The sequence below is a fragment of the Lacerta agilis genome, chromosome 4 (genome assembly GCF_009819535.1).
Source record: "Lacerta agilis isolate rLacAgi1 chromosome 4, rLacAgi1.pri, whole genome shotgun sequence".
Lineage (NCBI taxonomy): Eukaryota > Metazoa > Chordata > Lepidosauria > Squamata > Lacertidae > Lacerta > Lacerta agilis.
Window position 1 is genome coordinate 17,852,934 of NC_046315.1, and position 18,099 is coordinate 17,871,032.

The 18,099-nt window shown below is 47.0% G+C and overlaps 1 protein-coding gene across 1 annotated transcript in view; it reads right to left on the bottom strand.

Annotated features, from left to right (window-relative positions):
* PGR (progesterone receptor) overlaps positions 1-18,099 on the bottom strand; it is a 54,382-nt gene that overhangs the window by 24,376 nt on the left and 11,907 nt on the right. Inside the window, exon 3 of the mRNA XM_033146165.1 lies at positions 6,037-6,153. Coding sequence (XP_033002056.1) covers positions 6,037-6,153 — 117 coding nt within the window. The remainder of the gene's footprint in view (positions 1-6,036; positions 6,154-18,099) is intronic.

Below are 18,099 nucleotides of genomic sequence, written 5' to 3' on the forward strand. Positions count from 1 at the left end.
AGGGAGCCAGACAAACCCAACTGGAAACCTTCTGGTTCTCCTCTGGGGATGGACAACTGGATGGCTGCAATCCTACACATGCTTACTTGGAAGTAAGACCAATTGAACTCAGTGGGGCTTACTCCTGAGTGAAGGTGTTAAGCCCGGGGGGGTGGGGCATTTTTCCAAAGTCTTTTTAATGTTTTCTTTTAACAAAAAAAGAAAGAAGAATATCTGGATTATGGAATGTTTCCTTTTTAGAATGAAGAACAAAATGTTGAAGGCGATGTGTTTCTATATTTAGCCTCCTGAAACGATTTCTGAAACGTCGCAGCAGGAAGACGTTTATGTAAGTCTATGAACAGTGCTGGATCATAGCGAGGTTACAGGGAACCAGGCGGAGGGCATTCTCAGTAGCAGCGCCCTCCCTGTGAAATGCTTTTGCTAATGGGGCCTCCCGCTGCCGGCACGCTTGTTGTTGTTCAGTCGTTCAGTCGTGTCCGACTCTTCGTGACCCCATGGACCAGAGCACGCCAGGCACGCCTATCCTTCACTGCCTCTCGCAGTTTGGCCAAACTCATGTTGGTAGCTTCGAGAACACTGTCCAACCATCTCATCCTTTGTCGTCCCCTTCTCCTTGTGCCCTCCATCTTTCCCAACATCAGGGTCTTTTCCAGGGAGTCTTCTCTTCTCATGAGGTGGCCAAAGTACTGGAGCCTCAACTTCAGGATCTGTCCTTCTAGTGAGCACTCAGGGCCGATTTCCTTGAGAATGGATAGGTTTGATCTTCTTGCAGCCCATGGGACTCTCAAGAGTCTCCTCCAGCACCATAATTCAAAAGCATCAATTCTTCGGCGATCAGCCTTCTTGATGGTCCAGCTCTCTCTTGATGGTCCAGCTGCCAGCGCTCAATTTCTGTTCTGATCCTGGAGCAAAGTTCTCCACCCAAGGTACTACTTCCAGGTTAGTTGAGTTTGTAACCCAAAGCATTTGTAACCCGAGGTACCACTGTACTGCTTTCTTATCTATGGAATGCACAAAAGTGATAATTTATGCCCAAATACCACCTGCTGACAAACTTATTAAGACGCCTTATTTGAAAGATTTATGCCTTGAAAATATAAAGTGTTCCTTTCTCATTTTGTTTGGAATTGCTGTTAACTTCCTATAATAACAATGTAGCATGACAGAGTCATTGAGGCTGTTGCTTGCATTATTAACCCATATTTTAAACATACTGAACGGAGGCCTTTAGAAACCCATTTACGAAACCTCGTTTTCATTTTCTTCCACGCACTGTGATTCAAAAATGTTGTGATTGAACTGCAATTTTAAATACATGTAACGTACGAAAATATGTTAATCACCGAGGTGTCTAAATCAGGTTAGCAAAATTGCTTTTATTCTTGCGTTTTACATCACACGGCTCAGTAATTACATTTGCCCTCAAACACACTTTCCAAATCATATATTAATTTCATGTGCCCGCTGAAAAAAAATGGCTTTATTAATCCCATGCAGAGGCTACATATTCCTTGTAAACATATCTCCAAGCCAATGTGCAGAATTAAGAATGAAATTTGAAAAAAAGAAGAAGACTCTTTAGTGGGAAAGTACCTTCCTTGCATGCAGAAGGTCCTTGGTTCAACCCCCAGCATCTCCAAGCAGGACTGAGAGAAAACCCATCTAAAATTCCAAATATACAGACTGCCAGACCCTGATGTTGGGAAAGATGGAAGGCACAAGGAGAAGGGGACGACAGAGGATGAGATGGTTGGACAGTGTTCTCGAAGAGACTGGCATGAGTTTGGCCAAACTGCGAGAGGCAGTGAAGGATAGGCGTGCCTGGCGTGCTCTGGTCCATGGGGTCACGAAGAGTCGGACACGACTGAACAACAAAAGACAGTGTAATAATACTGAACTAGTTCGACCAATGATCTGACCTAGCATAAAGACAGTTACTTCTGAATCACAGTGCCTGCTGTGGCTGCAGAGACCAGTAACTTGTAACTGCTGCCTCCCAATTTGATTTTGCTGCATTCGCAAGCACCCAAGTGACCTCTCTGGGGCACAAGCTGGGCTTTCTGTATGGAGGTCCTGGGCTGCCCAAACAACAAGACCCCACTCTTGGCCTCACTGGCGGTGCGGGGGCAGGGCTAACCAGTCCGCGGGGGCGGGGCTAGCCACCCACATGGCGAGTGCCCTTGGCCACCTGTGCAGTGAGCACAGGGGCACTGCGAGCCCATGCAGGGAGAGTCCCTAGCCACCTGCCGGCCACACGGTGAGCGCCAGGAGGGGCGTCGCTAGCCGCTCGCAGCAGCATTGGGGGTGGGTGGTGCAGCGATGTCATCCACCCTCCCGGCTGACACCCGGTGCACACTGCACCCCCCCCCCCACAAACCCGCGTTCCTCCGCCAGTGGTCTCAGGGAAACATTTGGCACCAGCTTGGCTGCAGGAGATGCCAGAAGGAGGCATTCAAGACTCCACCCCAGCTTTGCGTAGGGCAGGCACCCCCAAACTCAGCCCTCTAGCTGTTTTGGGACTACAATTCCCATCATCCCTGACCACTGGTCCTGTTAGCTAGGGATGATGGGAGTTGTAGTCTCAAAACAGCTGGAGGGCCGAGTTTGGGGGTACCTGGTGTAGGGCTTACTCCTTAGCCTTTTCTTCTCTTGAAGATATCCTGCAAGGAAGTGGGGGTTTAGGATCAGACTTTTTCTTCTCCTAGATGGCCTACTTTCCCAGGCTGATGTGTTCCATCTGCCCCTCGCTTCCTTCTACAGCATGTGCAGAAACCACCTTCTGGACTGTTGGACCTACTATTGGCCTCATCCACTCCATGCACTGGTGCCTGTCTTTGCTTACAGGGGAAGTCCCTAATGCACCGAATGTTTGAGATGCATTGGCTACCCTCACCTGGTTTAGCCAACCAACCGCAGCCATTCCTGGGGTGAGGCAGCTGTCTCATGTTGACAGCTTCTAGGAGCCACAGGTGAAAGCTAAGTGCAAGATGGGGACCAAAGATGGACAAACCACCCCAGAAGGACAACCCCTTCTGTGCTTTTCCAAAGAGAATTGGTGTGTGCCCCACCAGAGGGACTGCCTGTCCCCTAACACCCCATACACCTCTGAGATGAGAGCTGTAGCCCAAGAAAATCTGGGGTCACCTTTCTTAGGCAACGCTCTAGCACAGGGAGAAACAACCATTGTACCTCCTGGTGATCTGAGGTTCCATCTCTTATTGGCTCCAAGGAGAATGTCCAATGGGGAGGGATGATGGGATTTGTCAGTCACAACTTCCCTAACCTGGTTCTAGCATGAGCAGAAGACACACAGCTGTGATGCAGGTTGGACTAGAGGGCCCTTGGGATTACTTCCAGCTCTCCAGTTCTTTGTATCTACAGAAGGACCTTTAGATCCAGCCCAGTTTCCTTACATACGATGCATTCCTTACAACTCTGGCTGTTTCCTGTGCAGCGACACTATCCCAAGATATCCCTGTACCAGCCCTGCCACATCTGCGCTACCCCACAGGTCATGAACTTGCACAGTCGACGTGCTCCAGTCAAATCACATTTTGCCCAGTGTCCTGTTTGCGGCCTTGGGCAGCTAATGTTTACAAACCTTGAACTATAGTTAACAAATGCTTAACAGCAAATAATGACACAACCGACAAGCCCTTCTGTGCTTTTCCAAGGAGAATGAAAAGTGGCCTGCTATTAGTTGTCAATCAGCTGCTTGGTTCGTTTTCTTTGAATAAGTGGAAGCACTACAGCAATCCAGCGATTTACCAATACTGGCTTAAAAAGCTTGACCTTATGAGTGGAACTGAATAATGGAGAAATTGTGGTCCAGTCTGAATACAACACCAATCCATCTCCCCCCCTGCCCCCCCCCCCCCGGGTTAAGCTCCACTCTTGGTACATCCAGCTCCAGCCTGGTCTGTTCGAGGCTAGCAAATCAGGGTTGTAAACCACAGTGGAGAGTTGGCTTCTGAAACTCTGCTTGCTTTAACTATGGTTTGTAATTACATTCCAACCCAGCATCCTAGTTTAACCCTTGTTTGTTGTGTGATTCCATCCTAGTGCCCGGCAGAGATGCGAGGGATGAGCGGTTTGAAGATTAGATCGTCCACAAGCACTGAGGCCCTCACTAGGAGTTTCTCCATCTCCTCTCCTCACACTCTGACTGGGAATGGGCTCCTTTTCCTGCCCAACCTCCTTACAGACAAGCTCCAGACCCAGAGGAGCCTTTATTTCCTTAAAGCATTTATTTGCACTCTGGATTTAGGCTCCCCAAGCAACTTGCAAAAAGAAAAACCCAACAGCAAAGCAATCCCTTCTCCCAAATTAGCCATCCTGATAATATACCTAATAATAATAAGGTTGTACAGCTTCTTGAATTCCTCTCTGGACACATCCAACTAACTGCACAGGGGGCCACCCCTGAGTTTTACACTGCATTTCACCCTTTTCCTGCTCAGGTCTGCTCTCTGGACCTCATTGCCGAGTGCACCCAAGCAACTGAACAGCCATAACAACTGCACCCTTCCGTTTGGCGGTTGTGATGCAGGAAAAGGGTGATTTGCACCCCTCGCCACAACAGGATTCCAATCGTCACCTGTCGCCTCTCCTGCCCACCCACAATTTTTTCCTGTACATCTGACAATACAGCTTCTGCTGCTGCTGCTGCTGCTGCTATAGCCCCGAAATGCAGTTCACTTTCGCTGCCTTTAGCTGTTCTCTGGAAAGTGCTGATTGCACTACTCATCAGGGCAGCAGCGGCTGCAGAGACCTCAGGAGAAAGAATTGCAATATCTTACTATCCATGTTTCCTGGGACAAAGTAAATGACATTTTTTTCAATATCTACTTGAAATCTCCTCCCGCACTATGGGTAAGCTAAGTCCATTATCTTTCAAGAGAGAAACGCCACACAGCCAGCCACTGTAATGAGAAGTTCTCTTTAATTATCAAGCGACTCTGCTGAAACTCTGCTTGGCTGCAAAAAGAAAGATGTTTAATAATAATATTATTAATTTATTATTTCTACCCCGTCCATCTGGCTGGGTTTCTCCAGTCACTCTGGGAAGTTTTCAACAGAACATTAAAAACAGAATAAAACTTCAAACATTAACAGTACAGTAAAATGTCAAACATTCAGATGTCTTGTTGGACAGTTGTTTATTTCCTTGACATCTGATGGGAGGGCATTCCACAGGTCGGGTGCCACTACTGAGAAGGCCCTCTGCCTGGTTCCCTGTAACCTCGCTTCTCACAGTGAAGAAACCACCAGAAGGCCCTCAGAGCTGGATTTCAGTGTCTGGGCTGAACGATGGGGGTGGAGACTCTCCTTCAGGTATACTGGGCCGAGGCCGTTTAGGGCTTTCAAGGTCAACGCCAACACTTTGAACTGTGCTTGAATTGTTTTCTGGCAGATGGCATGGTGGGGCTGTGCTATTCACTTGGCCGCCCCCGCCTCCCAGTTGATGGGCACTGCCATTCCAATGGTTTCCGCACACTTTGTCATGTGATTGATTATGTGGTGCGGGGCTTACTTGCCCCCCCCCCCCAATATTTTATTCATGTTGGCACTCCTGCCAAGGCAGCAAAGCAGCAGTTACGAGTTACCAGTCTCTGCGGCCACAGCAGGTGCTGTGATTCTACAGTGGTTTGACTTCACCCCCATAGGCACACTCCATTGTCTCTCAAGGCAGATGGATGCCAACAACAGCAGCCATTAACAGTGTTCCTCCATGATAGCTTAACCAACCAATGCGCCCTCTCTCGTTTATATGCCACCCAATGGCATGATGAGGTCATAGCATGGTAATGGTGGGAACCTTTGTGACATGTGACTGGCACTCTGGCAGGCATCAGCTGTGAAAACGAGAACCCGAGGCCTCCTCCATCCAGGCAGAGGTTGGATGGCCATCTGTCCTGGATCCTTTAGCTGAGATTCCTGCATTGCAAGGGGGTTGGACTAGATGACCCTCAGGGTCCCTTCCAACTCTACAAATCTATGACTCTATGATTTTGTGGAGTCAAAACTCCCTACCTCCAAGCACCATGCCAGCTTGGCAGCACTTCCTCAAGCGGCACGCAGGGCAGTTCTTCCGGCGGATCTTGTCCACTATGCAGTCGTTCCGCCCGGCACATAAATAGTTATGTTGCCCTGTAAGAAAAAAAGAAAGAAGATGGGGGAAATGAACTCTAGATTACATAGAAGTAAAAGAAAGGGCAGGGCACTTCAGAAAGCTAGGGTGAATAAAGTGCAAAGCAGCCAAACAAATCACTAAACTATAGCCTGGAAACAACGTTAGTCAGCTTCAATGTCAGCCTTCCTGATCTGTTTCGGAGGTGTAAACAAGATGTATAAACCGTCCTTCAGGCTAAATGCTCAACAACAACTGCTTACAAAGTAAAGGGGCCTATTATTATTATTATTATTATTATTATTATTATTATTATTATTATTATTATTATTCTAGCAACTAACTGGATGCTACCATCGATTCATCTGTCACTCAATCGCTCTTTAATTGTTGTTTCTGTCTTTTTGGTTGGGTGCTTTTATTAGCTACAGGGGAGGAGGGGGCAGGGAGGTTCAGAAGGGAACAGCCTTTGTACTGAGAGGCTAAACAGCCACGTTTCACTTGGTGTGTTTCTCTCCTCTCCCCCCCCCCCACTCCCCGGCATTGGGTCATATTAAAAAAGGAACGAACCAATCTGTTCCTGTTTAACATGACTCAGCCGATGAAAAACTAGTATCTTATGGACTTTAACAATGTAAGGGTCACCATGACATTAGCACGGTGATATTATGATCAGTCATTTGTTATTGGTGAACTGCTTCTATTATGGACCTGGACCTCGGATGTATTTTTAAACATATCCCTTGCTATGTAAGCTTGCACAAACTGCAAGGTAGTAAGAGAGAGAATAAACAGGCTTCCTCCCCGCCCCCCGCCCCCATTCTTTTTTAGTTACTAACTTATTAAAGCCTGCTGGGAACCAGTGTAATAATAATAATAATTTATTTCTTATACTTTTAATATGTAATGTTTTATTATGTTTATATATGTTAGAAGCCGCACACAGTGGCTGAAGCAACCCAGTCAGATGGTTGAGATACAAATAATGAAAGGATGATGATGATGATGATGATGATGATGATTAATCCCGGCCCATCTGACTGGGTTGCCCCAGCTACTTTGGGTGGCTTCCAATTAAAAACCTCCCGATTCAGATGCTTTCTAAAAGTCAGTTACAGGTGGGTAGCCGTGTTGGTCTGCCATAGTCGAAACAAAATAGAAAATTCTTTCCAGTAGCACCTTAGAGACCAACTGAGTTTGTTCTTGGTATGAGCTTTCGTGTGCATGCACACTTCTTCAGATACACTGAAACAGAAGTCACCAGATCCTTAAATATAATGAGGGAGTGGGGAGGGGTATTACTCAGAAGGGTGGTGGGAATGGGTGATCAGCTGATAGGTGTGGAAAACCTGTTTCTAAAAGTCAGACAGTTGTTTATTTCCTTCACATCTGATGGGAGGGCATTCCACAGTGTGGGTGCTACTACCGAGAAGGCCCTCTTCCTGGTTCCCTGTAACCTCACTTCTCACAGGGAGGGAACCACCAGAAGGCCCTCGGAGCTGGACCTCAGTGTCCGGGCTGAATGATGGGAGTGGAGACGCTCCTTCAGCTATACAGGGCCCTGGCCATTTAGGACTTTAAAGGCCAGCACCAACACTTTGAACTGTGCTCAGAAATGTACTGGAAGCCAGTGAAGAACCTGTAGGACCAGTGTTATATGGTCCCGGTGGCCGCTCCCAGTCACCATTCTAGCCGCCACATTCTGGATTAGTTGCAGTTTCTGAGTCACCTTCAAAAAAGTAGCCCCATGTAGAGCACATTGCTGTAGTCCAAGCAGGAGATAACCAGCGCTTGTACCACTTTGGCAAGACAGTGTGCGGGCAAGGCAGGGTTTCATACTAGCCTGCCTCACAAGAGCTCCCTAAATGAGATCAGTATATAAAAGTAATAAACATGGACTTAGTCAGAGTAGAACCATTTAAACCAACGGGATTTTAAATAGATCCAGATGCTCCCAAATCAATGAGAGTTGGTATTAGTTAATAATGACTTAAGTCCCACTATACATCAACAATGCTCACCTGAACAGCAGGCCAATCAGGCACACAGGCTACTTGGTCACCGTCTTGTTCCCCACAGTATTTCTGATTAAACTATAGTAATTATTACTAAATTTCCAACCAGGTTCTCTCCCAGATCTACCTGGAGATGGCAGGGATTGAACCCGGGAAATTCTGCATGCGAAGCAGATGTACTGCCACCGAACCACGCCCCTTCATTACAGATGCAATTTGAGAAGGCCCAAGTTGGCTCCGCAAACATCAGGGGCACAGACTGCCCTGAAAAGGGCCAGCCACAGACTCCAAACAAATGGACTGCTCTGGTTTTTTTATATATATCGCACATTAGACTTTGACCACAGATGTCCAATCCATCTGTAGCTGTGGAACCTGGCTTTAGGGGGTTCAAAGAGCAGCAGGGGGGCTGTTTGCAAAAGGGCTTTCAAAGAGCCCGGTTTTGGCCTCTGTATTCCCAACAATTGAGGGCTCAAAGTGCAGCAGCCCCATCACCTGACGTCATACTGGTGTCAGATGATTTGGCGTACCAGGGTCAGGGAAATAAGGATCCAGAAAACGTTCCCCATCCCTGCTGTAGGCAGCTTTGTAGCACTTGGCCACTGTGGTCTCTTTGTAAACAGGGCAAGAGCTTCCTTACGCTAATTTAGGCTGCAATCCTCGGTTTCTCGGTTCCTCTGAATTCAGCAAGGCTTACTTCTGGGTAAACATGTATAGGCTTGAGCTGTCAGTTATCTGCACAACGCGGAGGAAAAGAGAATCAAATCACGTCTGAAATAATTAGGAAGCAATTTGCTGATTTGCCTAATGCAGGTAATTTGGACTCTCATTTGTTTCCCTAACGTATTAGTTCTAAACATGTGAATATCTGTATCCAGTTGAACAAGTTGAATAGATTTTCTTTTGGGGGGGATAATAATAAAAAGTATATTTTAAACCTTGCCGACAAAGGTCTGTATAGTTAAAGCTATGGTTTTCCCAGTAGTAATGTATGGAAGTGAGAGCTGGACCATAAAGAAGACTGATCGCTGAAGAATTGATGCTTTTGAATTATGGTGCTGGAGGAGACTCTTGAGAGTCCCATGGACTGCAAAAAGATCAAACTTATCCATCCTTAAAGAAATCAGCCCTGAGTGCTCACTGGAAGGGCAGATCCTGAAGTTGAAGCTCCAATACTTTGGCCACCTCATGAGAAGAGAAGACTCCCTAGAAAAGACCCTGATGTTGAGAAAGATGGAGGGCACAAGGAGAAGGGGACGACAGAGGATGAGATGGTTGGACAGTGTTCTCGAAGTGTTCTGTCAAAGACGACAGAGGATGAGATGGTTGGACAGTGTTCTCAAAGCGACTGGCATGAGTTTGGCCAAACTGTGGGAGGCAGTGGAGGATAGGGGTGCCTGGCGTGCTCTGGTCCATGGGGTCATGAAGAGTCGGACATGACTGAACGACTGAACTACAACAACAACATATTTTAAACACATACACTGACACACAAATTGTCCCAGGTTAATATCTGTGCTTTTAGAATGCAGAAACCAGTCCTTTGACCTTTGCGTTCAAATTCCAGCATCTCCCTGAAGGGTAGAAAATGTGACCCAGAGAGGGAAAATATGCAAGGCATTTGCCTAATTTCAAAATTACAGTATGATATTGAAGTGCCCCAACCCATCTGTCTTAATATGCTGCAATACTTGAGATTCTTCTGGCCATATTCTAATCAGAATACCATTTTCCTGCTATGCTATCTCTCTGCCCAGCCTACCTCACAGAGCTGCTGTGAGGATGAAATGGAGAGGAGGTGAATAAGCATGAATGTCACATTTTGCTCCTTGGAAGGAAGGCGGAGAATATAAGTGTACTCATAATAAAATTTTAAAAAAACCTTGTTTTACTGTGATGTCTGACTGGAGACAAGGGTGCTGCTGGAATAGCATAGCTCCCATCAGCAGCTGGAGCGGGTGGGACATGGAGCATTCTAACATCTGGATGGCCACAGCTTCCTCATCCCTGGTGCAAAATTACTTCACCACCCAAAGTGGGCGGGAAAATATTGGAAATGACGAGAAGCTCAAAGGAGCCTGCCTGGTTCTGCTGGTGACTGCAGCAGACAGAGCGTGGTCCAAGCTCCACTGACTGCCTCATCAGTCCTGGCACACCTGTCTGCCCACCCATGTGAAAAGGAAGCAGCCTAGTTTTGTTTATTTAAGGTATATCCCACCTTTGAAACAGGTGAAACAGGTGGTCTCCCATCCAGGTACCAACCAGAGCCAGAGCACAGCGAGCAACCCAACTGAGCCAGTAGAAGAAGAAGAAGAAGAAGAAGAGGAGGAGGAGTTTGGATTTGATATCCCGCTTTTCACTACCCGAAGGAGTCTCAAAGCGGCTAACATTCTCCTTTCCCTTCCTCCCCCACAACAAACACTCTGTGAGGTGAGTGGGGCTGAGAGACTTCAGAGAAGTGTGACTAGCCCAAGATCACCCAGCAGCTGCATATGGAGGAGCAGAGACGTGAACCCAGTTCCCCAGATTACGAGTCTACCGCTCTTAACCACTACACCACACTGGCTCTCTGACCAAGACTGGTCAAAGATGGGGCAGCCCCTATTTAATTATACCCAGCAGAAAACCCCTTTGCATAATGAAGGAATAACTATGACCCTTCCCTACGACCACAAGATGAAGGAGGGAGAAGAATTGCACCCATGCAAGGATATTTCTTTTGCTTCTGTTCCAGGCCCTTCCCTGACTGCAGCCCTAGACGCAGGCCCTCCTTGACCTCCTTTTCCTAACTTTCAAAGATCAGAAAAGAATTCCCATGGGTGCCACAGCAGTTTCAGAGTTGCTGGGAGCCATGGTAAATGCAAATTACCATGGTTCCCACAAGTTTCCAGCACCTAAGTGAGGTGATGCTGTAGCACTCAGTGAGAATCCTCCACCTTAGAGACTGAGGCAAAGGAGCCATGGGAGAGGTTTAGGCTGGCTGGTGCAGTGGGGTTCCCCAAATTGTTAAGATGGCTGGGAGTCATCTGCTGTATAAAGAGACAAGGTCCGCCCCACAGGCTCACTATCTCAAGGAGGAAAGCATCAGATACCAACCAGAAATTATTAAGCTCCCTAAATACAGAATGGTGCTGAGGATTGGTTCCTTTCCCCCTCTTCGGTCCCACAATAAATACTAAATTGGGAAACTGCCAAGTCAAGAGCCCTGTGCTTTGCTTGTTTCCAACAGCAGCCATGTGCAAAGCTCCCAAATAATGATTATTGTTCTAATACCCCAAGAAATCTATTAGCACAATACATAAAGCATGCATCTGTCAAAAAGTGAAGCATGGTGCCTATTGTGCAGATGCAAAGGTGAGAGCAGGCAAGCAATGAAATAGCACCCAATACAATGCTGTCAGATAATTGGATTAACTATGGAAACAAAACTGATTAAGGGGTCGTTAATCATGGTGCACGGGGCAGAGCTGCTTCAGAAGCAGGTGAATGGGGGAGCCAGAAATTAATTTGCAAAAGGAGAGTTGCCAGGGATGCAGTCTGCACAAGAGGGCCACCTAATCCCAACAGATATTCTCATAAAGCGGGTTCTCCTTCATGGAGAGCACGTGTTGCAGTGGGGGCCAACAGGCCACCCCTCTGTTGTTGGGCGGATTGGTATGGATGGCAACTATTGTGATTGGGCTCTGGGTGTCGTTGGGGAGATAGATTCATATGTTGCAATTTGTTGATGGACCGCCCAGAGCCTATAAATTACCCTGCCCGCAGCGTGGGAGCTCTCCTGGCTTCGTGCATCGGATCACCTGCCCTCCCTCCCTGTTATTAGGCCTCTGTGTTGACCTTGCTATGCCTGTCATGGGGTCGTCTGCTTTTGGGGCAGGGGCCTGGTAGGAATTTTTCCATTTGGCTAACTGGCAGGTGCCATCTGGTTCTCGCCTACTCCGTAGCAATTAGTCTCAACTTGTAAGGTTGGCGGTTAGGCATTGGTTATAAATTGGTTGGTGGAGGGGCAGGGTTGGCTGTGGCTGCCCCTCCAATGCTGCTGCTGTGCGGGGAATTCCGTTAAAGGAACCCAGGGGCTCGCCATGCCCCTGGGAGCATTAGGGGAGAACGGGCGCACATTCTCTCCCTAAAGTGTTTTCCCCTTTACTGACTCCACAGGCGGGTGGATGTCAGTTCTGTCCCCAGCGGGACAGATAGTCTTAGCCAATGCCTAAGCAACCACTCACATATTTTGTATTTTAATAAAGTTGTGGCCAAAACAATGCCAAAAACCTTAAACTTATATTCTTGTGTGAAGTGCGTTTCATTTGAGGGGTGGTTTGGGGACCTCGACATGCAACATGCAAGTGGTTTGGTCAATGCCGGACAGCACTGCAACCTCCCTCCAGCTGTGTCACTTGCTGCATACCAAGGGGAGGGGGACGAGGCAGTGGCAAGGTGGCTGCAGTGAAAACACACCAGCAGGAGGGCAGCATTGACTCCACCAGCGTGCCAACACTGCACCAACCTTACTGCCCCCTATCTCAGTATGCAGAAATGTCTCAGCTGGAGGTAGGCCAGGTGAGTGGTGCAGCACCACCTGTCTGCTACTGGGTCTGCTTGTTATCCCACTCATAACACCCTTCATAGGATCAAAGTCTATCCTGGAAGACAGTCCAGAAGCTCTGGAACCATAAACAACTTGTGACACAAGTACCTGAGGAAGCATCTTCCCCAGCACCAACAAACTCAAGACGTTTTGATCAGTAGGAGATGCTCTGCAGAAGCTAGAAGGGTGCTGACAGGACATTCTTGGTGGTAGCACCCTGATTACAGAACTCCCTCCCAGGTTCCAGTTACAGGTAGGTAGCCATGTTGGTCTGCCATAGTAAAAAATAAAATAAAATAAAATAAATTCCTTCTAGTAGCACTTTAGAGACCAACTAAGTTTGTTGTGTGTGCATGCACACGAAAGCTCATGCCTCCCAGGTGACATTTTGTTTTCCCCAGCCACTGACATCTTTAAACAAAGGCTCAAGTTAATCCAGGCATCTGTAACGTGAATTGTAGTTGAAACAAAATAAAAATAAAAAAACCTTCCAGTAGCACCTTATAAACTGTAGTGTTTGGGGCTCATGGTTTTGTAGTTATTTATTGTTGCTCTTTATTTGCCTTGTTATTTTATTTGTATGGTATGGCCAGTCTAGTTTTCCACGTATGCTAACCCATTCTTAGCTCCCATATGCAGGAAGCAGAAGTGTAAAAGTATCAAATAAAGTCATAGAAGCCTTTATCTTCATTCACCCATCCGTGTATTCTGCTAAGCCACCTAGCCAGGAGATTCTAGAGTGGAGCCCAGCTCAGATTGCTCATTTCCAGAAGAAGAACCAAACAGTGATCTAAGGACGGAACCCTACGGTCTCTGGAAGGCCATTGGGAAGAATGGCAGGATATAATTAGAAATGATAATGATAATGAAAATGAAAATGATGTACTGTTTAGATGATCTCCTCCAGTCAAGTGGAGAGGGAGGTTCATCTTTGGGTGCCCCCTTCTAGTCTAGTCATTACTCATCTGGAAGGGGCTATTCCAGGGAGGCTTTGAATATAGTCCATCCCAAGCCCTCATCTTCAAGCACAGACCTTGGAATAAGGGTGGGGAGGGGAGAAGTATTTCAGCCTTTGCATAATAGGAAGTAAAAAAAAAATCTTTCAAAAATAATAATAATTGCCAACTGATGGGAAGAGGAAGAGGGTCTGTTCCTGCCTTCCAACCCTGATGGTGCAAGTCTAGCAGGGCTTCAGATCTGCCTATCTGCCTGTCAGGTCAACTTCCTCCTCCCACTGAGCCTATCGGACTGCTTTGTAACAAAGAGTCTTGCTGGCACCTAAAAGGTGAACAGATTTATTGCAGCACAACTATCGTCTCGCTTCACCAGATCCCAGGTTGTTTGTGCCGCCATAAATGTTTATGCCGCCATAAATCATGTAATCTTAAAAGTGCCCAAAGGCTCTGTGTTGTTTTTGCTGCAAACACTGCTTTGTTTCTGCTGCAAAAAAAAGTTGCTGCTCCTCTGGTAACGGGGATCCAGAACGCCTTTTCATGGGGAACGCCAATGGTGTGGGTATGGGGGGGGGAGGAGTTACATGGTAACAAATTCTGACACAGCCGAGGGATCACAGGTTCACTTGGGGGGAAATGAACTCCAAGCCCAATGTCAAAAAATGCTTCGCACAGGGGAGGAGTAGTAATGCTTGCCAACGGTGTGGCCCAAGGATCCAGCTGATGATTTAGAGAGCCTCCTCCAAGCTAAGGCTGCCAAGTATGGAAACTGTGGGTAGGGAACCTCAGGCCAAGAGGCTAAATGTAGCCCTCTAGCCCTCTCTATTTAGCCTTCAGAATTATGTGCCGGCCACACCCCTTCCCTGAAGGCCACACCCCTCCCTGGCCCTGCTTCACACCCCAAGTGTTTTTGCCTGGGCTGTAAGGTGTTCTTTAACCCTGATAATTCCTCTTATTTGCCTGGATGGAGGACAGAGCAGGGGGTGGATGTATGTGTGCAGAAACTAGCCTGCTGTACGAAGGAAGAAATTGCATTGGTTGCTCTGTCCACTTCTGTCCCTGGCCCACCACTGCCATGTGCCCCTCAGAAGGAAATGCAACCCTTGGGATCTAAAAGGTTCCCTGTCCCCGTGTCAAACTGTTAATCCTGCATGTAACAACATTAATGTAAAAACATTGATCCTGTGCATAGAGATTCTACTTCTTTGGCTCCTTGAAAATCAGCTGCCCATTCACAGAATCACAGAACCATAAAATTGTAGAGTTGAAAGCATAGCTGTCAACCTTTCCCATTTTTTTGCGGGAAATTCCCTTATTATAGCATTGGGAAACAGCAGGGAGGGTTGACAGCTGTGGAAGGACCCAAGGGTCATCTAGTCCAACCCCCTGCAATGCAGGAATGTCACCTAAAGCATCCATGGCAGACAGCCATCCAACCTCTGCTTTAAAACTTCCAAGGAAGGAGAGTCCACAACCTCCCAAGGCAGACTGTTCCACTGTCAAACAGCTCTTACTGTCAGAATGTTTTTCCTGATGTTTAGTCAGAATCTCCTTTCTTGTAATTTGAAGCCATGGGTTTAAGTCCTACCCTCTGGTGCAGGAGAAAAGAAGCTTGCTCCATCTTCCATGTGACAGCCCTTGAGATATTTGAAGATGGCTATCGTATCTCTTCTCGGTGTCCTCTTTTCCATGTTAAACACACCCAGCTCCTTCAACCGTTCCTCATAAGGCTTGACTTCCAGACCCTTGATGGTATTGTGCGCCCTCCTCTGCACACATTCCAGCTTGTCAATATCCTTCTTAAATTATGGTGCCCAGAATCAAACACAGAATAACAGATGTGGTGTCACAGGTTTCCCACTACTGGTCTAGAGATTCTGCACCAGTCTTCTGGAAACTGTCAGTATGTGACAGCAGCCACATCCTGGGAAATGGCTTCAACTGGCCGGCTAAACCAGGTGATGGTATCTGCTGGGTATCAAACCCTCAGTGAATTAGGAATTTCCCCTGTATGTGAAGACAGGCTCTAGCAGATTGACTGGATGAGACCCAGAGTGGGTCCAATGGTCAAGGAGGTGGTTTCTGTGTGAGCTGTAGAGAGAAATGAGGGGCAGATGGGGCTCATCAACCTGGGAAGGTAGCTCATCTAGGAGAAGGTAAACTCTGACCCTAAACCTGTGATGCCTTGCAGGATATCTTTGGAAGAAGAAGAAGAAAAGGCTCAGGAGTAAACCCTACACAAATCCAGAGTGGACTCCCTAAGAAGGTTGGATGGTATCTTTCACATCTCCTTCTGGCAACTGCTATAGCAAAGCTGGTGCCAAACGTATTGCTCTGCTTTCCTTTGGACCACATCAGTGAAGCCAAGAGGGGGTTCTTGTCATCTGGGCAGCCCAGGACCTCCATACACACTGCCTAGGCTTGCACCCTTGGGAGGTCACTTCGCTAATGCAGCAAAAAGAACACGAGACGCAGTCATTACAAGTAACGGGTCTCTGCGGCCACAGCAGGTGCTGCGATTCTCCAGTGGTTTGACTTCACCCCTGGAGGCACATTCCATTTTCTCTCGGCGCAGACCAAAAATATTCTTCTAGACCAGGGTGAAGGGCCACCAAAGATTTCAAAGAGGGAATACAAATGTTACCAAGAGTGCAAACTCTTAGCAGATGGTTCCCTTTTTGCTGCTCTAATTACTGTATTGGTTGCTATGTACTGACATGGGTTGCCATCAGAGAACCTGTTTATTGCACATTCATCCTGAGTGGTTTGCACAAAGTTTATGGGAAGGGTATACAAGATTGACAAACAGCCAAACATCCTTGCTGATTTATTTGCGGGGAGGCTCTTATTTGTTTCAGAAAATGGAGTTTGTTGCACAAGAATCCCACAGCCACAACACAATTTTTTCCATCCACAAAATTGTGAGGGGCTGGAAGCAGCGACTCTGAAACAGTGATTGCCACCAGGGTACTACAGCTCAATTCTATCAAAAAAGTGAAACAGAAGTAACTTGGAACTGTCTGCTGTTAGTCATGTCTTTATTTCCCGGAGAGATGTCTCAGTCATATTAAACCTGCTTAGAGATGTGAAGGCATTCAGGGAGTACAGAAGCTACCTGCAACATTCTTCTTTTTAGAGTTTGCAAAAACTAACTTTGCATTCTAAGTAGGGAAATCATGGGAATGTTGGAGCATTTTTCCTTTGAAAATCTAACAATGTACTTCCTTTACACTGTGTCCAATTTTTCACCACGAACCTGGAAATCATGTTTTTGCGTATGCAAGTTGAGGCACTCATGCCAATTCTTACTCAGAGATGTTGTTATTAATTCCCATTTCATGAATCATAGAATTGTAGAGTTGGAAGGGACCTGGAGGGTCATCTAGTCCAACCCCCTGCAATGCAGGAATCCCAAGTAAAGCATTCGTGACAGATGACTATGCAACCTCTGCTCAAAAACCTCCATTGAAGGAACATCCCTTCTTCCAAGGGAGTCTGTTCCACTGTCGAAGAGCTCTTACCGTCAGAAAGTTCCTGTAGCACCCCTCTAGTCACTGTATTCCAGGATGACAAGGAACCATTAATGAGTACTCTTTGGGTTTGGTCAGTCAACCAATTACAAATCCACCTAACAGTTACCTCAGTCAACCCACATTTTGCCAGCTTCCACGTGAGAGTATCCTGGGTTGTTGTTGTTCAGTCGTTCAGTCGTGTCCGACTCTTCGTGACCCCATGGACCAGAGCATGCCAGGCACGCCTATCCTTCACTGCCTCTCGCAGTTTGGCCAAACTCATGTTAGTAGCTTCGAGAACACTGTCCAACCATCTCATCCTCTGTCGTCCCCTTCTCCTTGTGCCCTCCATCTTTCCCAACATCAGGGTCTTTTCTAGGGAGTCTTCTCTTCTCATGAGGTGGCCAAAGTACTGGAGCCTCAACTTCAGGATCTGTCCTTCTAGTGAGCACTCAGGGGTGATTTCTTTAAGGATGGATAGGTTTGATCTTTTTGCAGTCCATGGGACTCTCAAGAGTCTCCTCCAGCACCATAATTCAAAAGCATCAATTCTTCGGCGATCAGTCTTCTTTATGGTCCAGCTAGATTAATGGGGGCATCTTTTTCATCAGTCAAAAGGGGAAAGAATGCAGCTCAGTGGGCAGAGCTGCAGAGGATCTGTCAGGCATGCAGGAGGTCCCGGTTTCAACCCTTGCTTGGTGTCTCCAGAAAGGGCTGTGGAAATACCTTGATTGAAACCTGTTTTTATCTCCAATGCAATTTTAAAAATCTATTAGAAGTTGTTGAGAGTAGCCAAGAGGTGCATGGGGGCAAGGTGCCAGCTATTTCTCATTAAGATCTGCATCGGGAGAGGCTGTGGAAATCCTGAGCTGCTGCCTAGATGAGATGGGAGGATGGA